The 13,363-nt window shown below is 37.2% G+C and overlaps 1 protein-coding gene across 18 annotated transcripts in view; it reads right to left on the bottom strand.

Annotated features, from left to right (window-relative positions):
• TRIM37 (tripartite motif containing 37) overlaps positions 1–13,363 on the bottom strand; it is a 141,301-nt gene that overhangs the window by 96,824 nt on the left and 31,114 nt on the right. For 16 of the 18 annotated variants that reach the window (XM_037993013.2, XM_008011266.3, XM_037993021.2 and 13 more), the window contains 4 exons: positions 13,127–13,194; positions 8,607–8,731; positions 2,323–2,373; positions 548–629 (listed from right to left, as the gene is read on the bottom strand). In XM_037993013.2, the coding sequence (XP_037848941.1) occupies positions 548–629; positions 2,323–2,373; positions 8,607–8,731; positions 13,127–13,194 (326 nt within the window). Of the gene's footprint in view, positions 1–547; positions 630–2,322; positions 2,374–8,606; positions 8,732–13,109; positions 13,195–13,363 lie in introns of those variants that run through there. The other 2 variants (XM_037993027.2, XM_037993026.2) reach the window with 2 other exon arrangements.

Below are 13,363 nucleotides of genomic sequence, written 5' to 3'. Positions count from 1 at the left end.
TTATACAAAACTTTTCTTAAAAAAAAAAATCTGAAACTGCATATTGAAAGACTTTAGTGTGTAACTAAGCATACTAACCCAGGAGGACTAAAATGTGTAATAGTAAATTACTGGACTCAAAAAGATTATTTAGCATCTAGGTAATATCACCAAACATCTTTAAAAGTAAAGAAAAATAGTTTATTATCACACCTTTCCTAAAGAAAATGGAATTGCATATTAAAGATACCCAATGAAACAAAATATGAGCCAAGGATTTTATACCCAGCAATACTAGCCTTAGAATATAAAGGGCAAAAACTGTTTTCAACATATGAGAACTCAGGGAATATTGTTTCCAACAGGCCTTCCAACAGAATATATTAGAGAACTAGGTGAGGACAAACAGTTGTCTAACATGGAGGGAGAAGGGGAACAGGGAACAAGGACAGCATATGGAACAAAAAATAAGAAGAGTTAACAGTTCTCAGTAATCAAACTAGTGTACTACAGAACTCTGAAAGAAAGACATTGGTTTCAAACTTTATTAGAAACATCAAAAACTTACTGGGTAAACTTTTAATCTCCAGCAAAGTCCTGAAACTTGAAGAGGTGGACTGTAAACAGGATCTGCTCTCTGACGCAAAGTGCTAACAAAAAAGAAAACCAACCAAATACCAAGATCAAAACTGTTGTGAAATGGCAACAGGCAAAAAGAAAGACCAACCAGTTTCTTTGTTACATATTTGAAATCTTAGACAAATAACAAGGTGACTGATCAGGTCAAAATTCCACTGTAAAAGTTTAGATATGCTTACATTCTGAAATAAAGAGAATTTAAAAATACTGAAATATTCAGCAATATCTTTTAAGTTTCAGGGGAAAAAAAAACCCTCAAAATTGTGACATTTAAGGGAAAAGGAATATATCACTAAGTCTCCCAAATTTAATTAATGCTTCAACAAGCAGTCTTTCACCATTAAAAATAAAACCCAGAAGGTTTCTTCCTCACTTCTCTGCAGTATAATCATCTTTTAACATTGAAAAACGAGAGTACACTAAACCTTAATAAATGTGGGAAAAACCTCAGAAAGACTATGTTTTAGCCACAAAAGTATCCCATGAGAAAAGACAAATTAAATGGGAAGAGGGATAAATTCTGTGTGGCTTTTCTTTTTTTTTCGAGACAGAGTTTTGCTCTTGTTGCCCAGGCTGAAGCACAGTGGCACAATCTCGGCTCACTGCAACCTCCACCTCCCGGTTTCAAGCGATTCTCCTGCCTCAGCCTCCCAAGTAGCTGGGATTACAGACGCCCACCACCACGCCCAACTTATTTTTGTATTTTTAGTAGAGACGGGGTTTCATCATGTTGGCCAGGCTGGTCTTGAACTCCTGACCTCAGATGATCCACCTGCCTCGGCCTCCCAAAGTGCTGGAATTACAAGCGTGAGCCACCATGTCCTGCCCAGTGTGGCCTTATTTTGATGGCCTTTGCCTATTATTTGGAGTTTCTCTCCTGAAGACCTTATATTACTTGTTTCCATTTCCATGCTGCCCTCAAAGACAAATTGCTAAGAACCTTTGCATGTTATGATCCTCATTCTGATCTTAGAGAAAAAGTAGTAAAAGCGAACAAAATTAACACATAACTGACAAATTTCTTACAATAATGGCCCCTATCCACAATTCTTCACTTTGAGCTGAGATAAATGGATCTCAATGGAGTTCTTCCCACTACTTTTATTTCTGACGATGGATAAGTGGGGGCTCATTAACCTCTAACTGTTCGGCCCCTCACCTTAGCCAAAGCTAAGTGATCTCTCTTATTTAAAATGGTTCCTCACTTTGGGCAGTATAATCACTTTGGCCACCACAGCTAATGTCTATAATTCCAGCACTTTGAGAGGCTGAGTTGGGAGAATCACTGGAGCCCAGGAATTTGAGACCAGCCTAGGAAACAGTGAGACCCCATCTGTGTGGTGGCACATGCTTGTAGTCCCAGTTACTTGGGAGGCTGAGGTGTGAGGATTGCTGCAGCCCAGGAGGTTGAGGCTGCAGTGAGCAATGATCATGCCACTGCACTCCAGCCTGGGTGACAGAGCAAAACCCTGTCTCAAAATAAAAAGAAAAGGTTCCTTTTCCCAGACTAGAGAAGCAGTCAGTCTAAAGATACAATAAAATCCAGCACAAATAATCTCTATGTTTCTAATACGAAACTTATTCTTCTAAGACTTCTAAAGTGAGTGACACAGTTCACTAGATTACTGTCTTACCAAAGAATACCTTCCTGGCTCTTCCTTATATACACCTACAAAAAACCAGAATTGTCAAAAAAACTCTTACCTGAAATTCTCTAAAACAAAAGTAGCTGAATCATAAGATGGCACTAATTCACTAAAAGAAAGCAAAGACAAAAATAATTATGTAGCTTATATGTTTAAAATTCCATTTACCTAAAAAAACCAAGTCCCTCAGTAGTATCTTAAAAACTTTATTAAACTAAAATCTAAGAAATATTTTTAAATCTTTATTGAACATAACATTAAATCAAATGACTTCATAAAACCATCATGTATGCAATTAAATCAGAAATACAAATACTTTATAAAAGTTTTTTGGCTGGGCGAGGTGGCTCACGCCTATAATCCCAGCACTCTGGGAGGCCAAGGTGGGTGGATCACCTGAGGTCGGGAGCTCAAGACCAGCATGGCCAACATGGTGAAACCCTATCTCTATAAAAAATACACAAAAATTACCCAGATATAGTGGTGTGCCCCTGCAATCCCAGCTACCCGGGAAGCTGAGGCACGAGAATCGCTTGAACCCTAGAGGCGGAGGTTGCGGTGAATAGAGATTGCACTACCACACTCCAGTGAAGGCAACAGAGCCAAACTCTGTCTCAATCAATAAATCAAGAAATAAATATTTTATAAAAGTTTTTTTCCCTTAAAAAAGGCAATACATTATGTAATTAATTATTAAAGTAAGTACTAGAAATACACTTTAAAAGTACTGATAGAAATGGGAAAAAGAAATTGACACTTAGGGTGTGTATCTGAATTATGAAACAGATACAAACATGCTTTAAAAAATGAAAAGAACTAACAGTCAGCAATATCACAGTTAATCCCCAAAGTTCCTTTTTTGGAATGAATTATGGGAAATATTAACAGACTTCAAATACTTTGAAACTATTTACTAGTAAATAAATCTATACATTTTTATAGGATGAACACCTCATTACCTAAGGGGCAACTGTGAGGGACTAGCACACTAACACTTTCTTGGCAAGTCAAAACTACTTCAAGCAACTTTAGTCCCATCCAATCTTCTTCAAAGAGAACTGTATTATGATCACAGTATGGACTAAACGTCGCTTTGCTGCTAACTACCTTTAATCATGTGGATGGTTTGTACACTGTCATTAGAACACCTCAAAATTCATGAAAACACTATGAAAAAGACTATCATACAGTTTTAATACAGAGTTATGAATTTGATATATAAAATTACAAATTTACCAAAACAATAAACTGCAAACCGTTTCACCACATCTTCAGGTATATTTTCTAAAGTTCAATTCATCATAATTTTGGTTATTATCAAAACAAGATAAAAGATACACCTACAGCACTGCCACACTGTGATAGTGTCTAAAGAAATTAGTGGCTTGCAATACAATATAGATAAATAATTCTTTATTTTAGTGTAAGTACGTATAGCTAAATAGGTCACATCTTCTAAACGGTAAGTAGATGTACTTTGCCCTGTGATTAACTGTATAGCTACTATCCAAATTGACTATGTCAAGAATCCCTATGATATCCCTAGTCAGTTGTTATCCTTCCTTAGAAGACTCATCCCCATATCCTTTTGCCTGGTTAACCCTTACTATCTTTTCAGATAACAGATTAGAAGTCACATGCTCTTGGAGGTTTACTCTAAGGTCTTCCCATTGTACGATCTCCTAGCACTCAATATACACAAACCCCATTTAGCAGGGCCAATGCAATTAGTGCCCAGGAAGCCTTTCTAGAACCATAAACATAGTAAGAGCTCTAAGGGAGCTTTACCAGTATAGTCTTCAAATTTGACATGCTTTTGTAATTTTGTGCAACTTTCAATCACGTCTCTTACCAAGTACAGAATATCCTCCACATGCAAAGACTTTAATCAATCCCCAGTTGCCTGCTAATCTGCATACTATTTCTTCTGCCACGTTCAGTGTGATTTATTTCCTGTGTTGTTGTTACTGTTATTTCTGCTCTAAGTCCAGACTATCATTATTATATTTTATTGGCCATTAAGGGTCAAAAGACTTCAGCAGAACACAAAATAAACAACAGGAGATGCCATTTTCAACTCAGAATGGTTAAGTAGAAAGCTTTCAGGCTAAAAAGCACAAGTTACTAATACTCATGAACCAAGAGGGTACAGTCCAGTTTACCCTAGTCTCACTTGCTAAGAGAAAATGACCATATTCAGAGCATAGAAAACTGGTACTGTGATATACTTTCACATATGTACATTTTCCTATGGAAAACCTTTTGGACACAAATAGTATGACAAATTAGTGGTATGGGGCAGCATTAAACAGGATACTTACTTCCCCTATCACCAGTTACCACATTAATTTTATTACCGTTCCAATAATCTGTTTTTCTAAATCATAATTATAAATCCAAAGAGCTCTGTATTATGCTTACTGCTAGCATTTAACACATGCCTAAAATATAGCTGGCATATATATTCACTGAATGAATATTTACAAATACTTGCTGGCAGATTCATAGAGTTGGAAATATTTGCTCAAAAATTTCTTTCGCAAAAGAAATTATTTTGCTTTTTTTTTTTTTTTTTTTTTTTTGAGACGGAGTCCTGCTCTGTGACACAGGCTGGAGTGCAGTGGCGTGATCTTGGCTCACCGATTTTGCATTCTTTATATTTACACACAAAGCTATTGCTACTGCTAGGCCATCTAATTCTACCACCACCTCTCCATATTATGCTCATTCATTTAGAGGTTATCTTCAGTCATACTGATGTTACCATTCTGTGGCTGCAGATGAGGCACTGCTTTATCTTTTCATAGTTTTAAAATTTTCTCCTCCTCTTTCAGAAGTGTAGGTCTTTATGATGACTGGATTCATCTCATGATGGTGTCAGTGAATCTTTGTCTTCAAAGAATATGGGAAACTAGTCTCAAACCATCTCTAGCCCAGTAATCTGGAAGTCACTGATCTGCAAATCTTCAGACCAGTAACCTCTCATCATAACTTCATGAACAAAGGGAAAAAAGGGAGAACCACAAGTATCCATTTTTTCCTTAAGGAAATAAGACTCCTGAGTTATATAAAAACTGGTTCTCCTTACCAACTTGACTATTTCTCCCTGAAGCATAAAACTCTCTATGAACCGAGAGCTATACTATTTTATCTTTTTTTTTTTCTTTTCTGCCTCTGCCTCCTGAGTAGCTGGGATCACAGGCATGCGCCACCACGCCTGGCTAATTTTTTATTATTAGTAGAGATGGGGTTTTTCCATGTTGGTCAGGCTGGTCTCAAACTCCTGACCTCAGGTGATCTGCCTGCCTCAGCCTCTCAAAGTGCTGTGGTTACAGATGTAAGCCACTGCGCCCGGCCCACAGTAAGATTTTTAGTTCCTCTTCTCCCATGCAGCACCTGCAACAATATTGGGCACATGGTCTTTAATAAATAACACTTCACTGATTTAGTGACCTTTTCTTCTCCATTGTGGCTCCATCACCAATTACTAACTGATGGAACTAAAAGCAATAGAAATACCACTGCTTTGCACATCTAAACTTTGGTGTGTAACTTAACGTCACGAATGCTGGCCTTTCTTATTTGGCCCTCTTTTCCTGTATGTTGCAACTAATAAAATGGGTTTCTAATGAGAATTAACTAAAAGCCAAAGTTTCCAATAAGGTAGTGAGCATTACTGGAGAAAGAGAGAAGGCCCTAAAAGTGCTTAATTAACAGACTAGTGAGCATTGTTGCCTGCCTGATGAGCTGCTGAAAGTGGTATAAGAATGGGAATTTACATCCATCAGTGGTTCCCAAACTTTAGTGCATTATTATTACTTACAGTGCTCAAGACACATTTCTGAATACCACCTCTAAAGATTCTGGGAAAGCTGGCCTGGGAATTTGCATTTCAGACAAATGCCACACATAGCTGTGACTTAGGTCATCCATGCACTACACTTTGAATTGAAAAACACTAATTTTTATATATGACCCTTAGGTCAAAATCTGTTTCATTCCACAAGTGATGAAATGGTTCAGAAAACATCTTGAAAACTGAAATAGCTGACCACACTATCTGTGAGGCATCCTAGGGATTTTGGTGAACATTCTTCAACCAAGTCTACTTAATGACAGCAAAAACCTAGTCCTTTTAATAATATTGAGTGCTTTCATTCAGAAATAGAGATTTAAACAAAAAAGTCAGTGCTTTAAAAATATATGAATATTTTATAAGGTTGTTAATCAGAAAGAAAGGAAGACTTCTACTGGTCAATGAGAACCACCGGAGTTCTAGCTGTCAGAAAAACTTTGTCCTTCTGTTTATAGGACTGTGGCATCTATAACGATTAAGAAGGGCTTATAACAGTGATTCTCAACCAGGGGTGATTTTGTCCCCATGGACATTTGGCACTGTCTGGAAACATTTTTGTCGTAACTGCAAGGTGGTGGGGTGGGGAGTACTACTGGGATACTGCTAAATATCCTATGAAACACAGGAAAGCTCACCCCACCCCACAAATAATTATTCTGCTCAAAATGTCAACAATGCCAAGATTGAAAAGCCCTGGCTTAAACGATATACTCTAGTACAATGAATGCGGCCAGGCATGGTGGCTCACACCTATAATCTCCAGCACTTCAGGAGGTTGAGGCAGGCAAATCACTTGAGGTCAGGAGTTTGAGACCAGCCTGGCCAACATGGAGAAATTCCGTCTCTACTAAAAATACAAAACTTAGCCGGGCATGGTGGTGCATGCCTATATTCCCAGCTACCCAGGAGGCTGAGGTGTAAGAACTGCTTGAATCCGGGAGGTGGAGGTTGCAGTGAGCTGAGATCACGCCACTGCATTCCAGCCTGGACAAAAGAGTGCGACAGAGTATAAATAATAATAAGTAAATAAAATAATAAATTAAAAAATAAAATAGTACAATGAATGCTCTGTGGTCATCAGAGGGCATCACATATCAGAAGAAAAAGAAAAGGCAGTTCAACATATGAACATTTTTATAACAAAGGCTGTTTTCTAAATGTGCCACAGCCCCCACCATGGTAGGAAAACTTGATAGTATTCCATAAGTCATCTCTATAAGATAAAGCCTGTCACACCAAAATATTTATCTGAAGCAGTGGCTTCACCCCTCATCTTAGAATAAGCTAATGAGATTTTAAAAGAACAAACTGAAAATGTCCATTTGAACCCAATGTCACAGGCTTAATTGTCTCTCCCAAAATTCCCATGTTAAATCCTTAACCCCCAATGTGATTGTGTCTATAGATAGGGCCTGTAGGAAGATAATTAAGGCTAAATGAGTTGATAATAGTGGGTCTAATACAATAAGGCTTGTGGCCTCATAAAAAGAGAAAGAGACACCAGAGACTGATCTCTCTCCAAGCAAGAACAGAGAAAAGGTCAGGTGAGGACACAGAAAGAAGGCAGCTGTCTGCAAGCTGAAGCAAAAAAGTGAATTTTCTGACACGCTGATCTTGGAATTCTTGTCTCTCAAACTGTGAGAAAACACATTTCTGTTGTTTAAGGCACTCAGTATGTGGTATTTTGTTATGGCAGCCCAAGTAGACTAATATACACCCAAAGATTTTCTTTCAAATGGCCTAGGGTATGGTATGACCCAGCACTGATTAATTTTCAGCCAAATCCCAAGTGATTCCAACAGCTAGTCAGAAACCACCAGTCTAATACCACAGAATAATTACAAACATGCTTGAAGGAATATGCTGTTCAGAAAAATTCTAAGGTTTAGCCCAAGACGAAAACTAGGTTACTTTTTGCCATAATTATTTCCTCTCTCTATCTTTTAGGATCTGGAGGTAACATGGCATCACCTTCAAATTCTTTTGGCATTTCATCAGTTTCTGAGTTTTGTGTTAGAAGATATAGTTTAATTTAAAAGGTACACTGATGAAGCTAATGTAATCAATTATTTTTTTCTATACTATGGAAGATGGAGCTCTTGGAAAAAAAATGATTCCTAGTTCATTATCATTTTCTCTTAACAGTCAAAAGTGTAAGTCTGTGAGACTTTTCAGGAGAACTAGATTTGTATGTATAAAACAGAGCTCACCAGACCACTCCATTATAACAAGACCTTAAAAAGCTATGGAGTAGCCAAGTGTGGTGGCTCATGTCTATGATCTCTGGTAATTTGAGAGGTCAAGGTGGGAAGATTACTTGAGTCCAGGAGTTTGAGACCAGCCTGGGCAACAAGTGAGACCCCAGCTATAAAAGAAAAGAGAGACAGAGAGATGGCATTTAAAAAAAAAAAAACATTCTTTTGAAAAAAGTATATGCATTTCCACATAAATTTCAAATGAAAATGAAATTAAAAACTGTGTCATACCTGGTAAAGTCTGGTGGAACAGGAGTGGTAACAAAAGATGCCATGGGCTTCCGATGAACTTGCTGAAACATCATAAGGATCTCTGAGCTCTTAGATATCAACTCACTCTTACTACAAGACCGCAACTGTGTGAAGAAAAAAATTATCTGAACAAACAAAATCACTATTCACTGCCACTCCAAAATTCTTAATTACAAATTATTCTGATTATAAACTGAAAAAACTGAGAAAAATAACTCAAAGTGAGCTTGAGAATTAAGAATCTACAAAGAATCTAAGTTTATTTCTATAATATTCTAACAGTAAAGTCACTGAATAAGTATACTTAATATTAATGCATTTTCTCTCCTTACATTTTAGTAAAGTCACTGAATATACTTAATATTAATGCATTTTTCTCTCCTTACATTTTAGGATAAGTGAGGTTTTAAGCAAGTACAAATGTATTTTCAGGCTGGTACAGTTAAGTTCTTATGAATATATTAATGAACAAACCTGTAAGTTGAAAGCTTTTCTTTTCTTTTTTTTTTTTTGAGACAGTGTCTCGCTGTCACCCAGGCTGGAGTGCAGTGGCGCGATCTCGGCTCACTGCAACCTCCGCCTCCTGGGTTCAAGCGATTCTCCTGCCTCAGCCTCTTGAATAGCTGGGATTACAGGTATGTGCCACCACACCAGGTTAATTTTTGTATTTTTTAGTAGAGACTGGGTTTCTCCATGTTGGTTATGCTGGTCTTGAACTCCTGACCTCGTGATCCACCCGCCTCAGCCTCCCAAACTGCTGGGATTACAGGCGTGAGCCACCGTGCCCGGCCAAGTTGAAAGCTTTTAAAAGCAATCATTTCTCAGGTTGTATTCTAGGTAACAGAATACAAAACGTACACACATACACCCGTGTGTACACACACACACGCACACACACAAACCATCTGATACTAATTTGGGAAACACTACTTTGGGAAAAAGTAACAAATCTCACTTCAGTAGCATAATCATGGTAGATAAAAGACAAGACTACTAATTTTTTCTTCAAAAAAACCAGTTTGAAGTTAAGTCCTAGTTCTGCCACTAATTACACGACTCTGAGTCTGTTTACATACGAAAATAAAATAGTAATATCCACCACTGCTTACTTCATTAAGTTTGTTATAAGGATTATGAAACTATAGTGAAAAAGCTTTGTAAACTATCTGTCATGTGCTGAATTTTGTGCCCCTTTCCTCCATTAATTTATATGCTGCAGGCTCAACCTTCAGTACCTCAATCTATTTGGAGATAATCTTTAAAGAGGTGATTATGTTAAAATGAGGCCACTGGGGTAGAGCCTTAATCTAACATGACTGGTGTCCTTATTAAGAAGAAGAGACACTAGGGCTGCACAATCACACAGAAAAGTCCACATGAGGACACAGTAAGAAGGCAGTTGTTTACAGGTCAAGGAGAGAGACCTCAGAAGAAACAAAACCTGCCAACACCTGAATCTTACACTTCCAGTTCCTAGAATAATGAGAAAACAAATTTCTACGTTTAAGTCCCACAGTCACTGGTATTTTGTTATGACAGGTCTAGCAAACTAATATACTATCAAATGCCATATGAATGATATTCATAAAACCCACCTACAGTTGAGTTTATATCTTTTAAATAACAGTTGCTTATGGCTCACCAAAAATAATGTATCATATGGCTGGGCACAGTGGCTCACACCTGTAATCCCAGGACTTTGGGAGGCTGAGGCGAGTGGATCACTTGAGGTCAGTTCAAGGCCCGGCCAACACAGTGAAACTCCATCTCTACTAAAAATACAACAATTAGCTCAGCGTGGTGGCGTGTGCCTATAGTCCCAGCTACTCAGGAGGCTGAGGCACAAGAATTGCTTGAACCCAGGAGGTGGAGGTTACAGTGAGCTGAGATCACGCCACTGCACTCCAGCCTGGGTGACAGGGCAAAACTCTGTCTTAAGAAAAAAAAAAAGTATCATATATCATATCCTATATATCAAAGTTTATAGTTACAAAGAATAATGATATCATGTTTGAGTTACTGCATCAATCAATGACGTAACGGTAAGTGGTAACAGCAGAAAACAACAAACAGCTGCATATTTTGTCATTCATATTATTATGTGTCAGGCATTGCCCAAGACATTACGGTTTTTTGAACAATTTACATAAAGTGATCTAAAGTTATTTGAACTGTTTACTTAAGATTTTCAAGGTATGCTTAAAATCACTGTGTATATGTACATACATACACACATAATACAAAAAATTTTAACTTATATTAATTGAATGCTTACTGTGTGTATCCTTCCTTGACACCATTTCTTCCAAAAGCAACTTGTTCCCTTCAACAGAAGTTTATTATCACCATACATGTGGTTCTGCAATTACTATGTGTGTACATACATCCATAAACAATGTTTTGAATGTTTTCAAACTTTACATAAACACTAACAGGCTATATCACCATGTAGCCTACATTTTTCAGTTAATATTATTTACTTTTTTTTTCTTTTTTTTTTGAGACAGGGTCTCACTCTGTCGCCCCGGCTGGAGTGCGGTGACACGATCTCGGCTCAATGCAAGCCTCCGCCTCCCGGGTTCAAGTAATTTTCATGCCTCAATCTCCCAAGTGGCTGGGACTACAGGCATGTGCCACCTCACCCAGCTAAGTTTTGTATTTTTAGTAGAGACGGAGTTTCGCCATTTTGCCCAGGCTGATCTTGAACTCACTCAATTATCTGCCCACCTTGGCCTCTGAAAGTACAGAGATTACAGGCATGAGCCACCACGCCCGGCCTATTTGTTTACTTTTTTAAACAGATAGGTCTTGCTATACTTCTCAGGCGAGTGCAGTGGCTTTTCACAGGTACAATCACAGCACACTGCAGCCTTGAATTCCCGGGCTAAGGCAATCCTCCCACCTCAGCTTCCTGAGTAGCTGGGACTACAGGTGTACACCCAATCTCAATACTGTTTTGTTAAAAACTAAGACAATGGCCTAGGCCTACACATGGTCAGGATCATCAGTATCACCACCTTCCACCTCCACATCTTATCCCATTGAAAGGTCTTCAGGGGTACTAGCATCTATGGATCTACAATGCTAACAATGTCTTCTTCTGGAATATAGACAACTTTTTTTAAAAAAGTAGGAGTAAACACTAGAATATATTCTAGAATAATGAATGGTATGGTATAGTAAATACATAAACCAGTAGCATAGTTGTTTATCATACTTATCAAGTATTACATACTATACAAAATTATGTGTGTTATATTTTTATACAACTAGCAGCACAGTATGTTTGTTTACACCAGAATTACCATAAACACGTGATTAATGCTTTGTGCTACTACATTACAATGGCTATGATGTCATTAGACATCACCACTAGGCAACAGAAATATTTCAGCTCCATTTTAATCTTATGGGACCATTGTCACATATGCAGTCTGTCATTGACCAAAAGGTCATAATTTGACACATCTGTATATGGGAGATGTGTATAGGTTACATGCGAATACTATGCCATTTTATATAAGGGACTTGAGTATCTGAGGATTTTGGTATCCATAAAGGTCCTGGGGCCAATACCACACGGATATACATGTATGTGTGTAAAAAGGAAAAGGAAAAAAGATTGGGGATAATGAAGAAAAATAACAGTATTTAGTAAATATTTATGTGCTGAATTCTACCAGGTAAATTGTCAATCAAGTACAAAAATAAAATAAAAATATTTCCAGACAATGCAGTCAAGAAAAATGTGTTCTGATTACCCTTCCTGGAAAGCTACTGAGGGAAGTGAGATATTAAAACAAAACAGGAAAACCAAGAAAGTAGATACCAGAGGAATCAGGAAACATGGGATTCAACACAAGAAAGATGTCAAGGGAGTCCCCAGAATGATTAAGATAAAAATCTCAGGAGACAGCTGTGTATAAGGCATAGAGAGAAATTACAAAAAGCAAATTCCAGACAAGTGAATATATCAAATACTTATGCAACACTATATATTTTATGTACTCATTTACTATATACTTCATATTCACCCACTCTAATCTAAAATATAAACTCTATGAGGACAGAATTTTGTCAGTTTGTTCACTGCTGTATCACCAATATTTACAATGATGCCTCTATCTATTTAGGACTTAATATTTCCTCAATAAATAAAAATGCTAAACTTTAGTGTAATAATCACTAGATGTAAAGTAATTGGCAATAATATCCCCACAGTGTGGGGAGATTTTAACCTCTTATACATTCAGATTTCTATGGAAACAATTCTGTTCTTACAAAGCAGAATATAGTTCTAATGCGGTTCCCAAACACGAAGAAAAAACTTGAGAAGAATCAGCTGATTCCTATTTCATAAAAATCTCCATTATAACACAAAGATCAACAGATCTTTTGATCTCAAACAGATAATCTCTGTCAAAAAAAAACCCAAAATTTTTATAGTATACAGAGAAAAAAGGATAAAGACTATTTCATTACATTTAATATTTCATCACCTGGTGCTCCACTTCCTGAAGTAAGGATTCCAAAAGTTCTGTTTCTTGGGTTAGAGATGTCTTCTGACCTGATTAAAAATAGTGAATCATCAACACTTGGGCTCATTACTGGTTTAAGAATGAAATTAACTTCCAATGAACATATTTAATAACAAGAAATACACTTCAAGTAAGCAAAAATTCCTCATTACAGCTACCCTAAAAATTCTCATTCAACTTTAACAGGTTGAATATTAT

Source organism: Chlorocebus sabaeus, chromosome 16 (assembly GCF_047675955.1).
Source record: "Chlorocebus sabaeus isolate Y175 chromosome 16, mChlSab1.0.hap1, whole genome shotgun sequence".
Lineage (NCBI taxonomy): Eukaryota > Metazoa > Chordata > Mammalia > Primates > Cercopithecidae > Chlorocebus > Chlorocebus sabaeus.
This window is presented reverse-complemented; position numbering and strand designations above follow the sequence as displayed.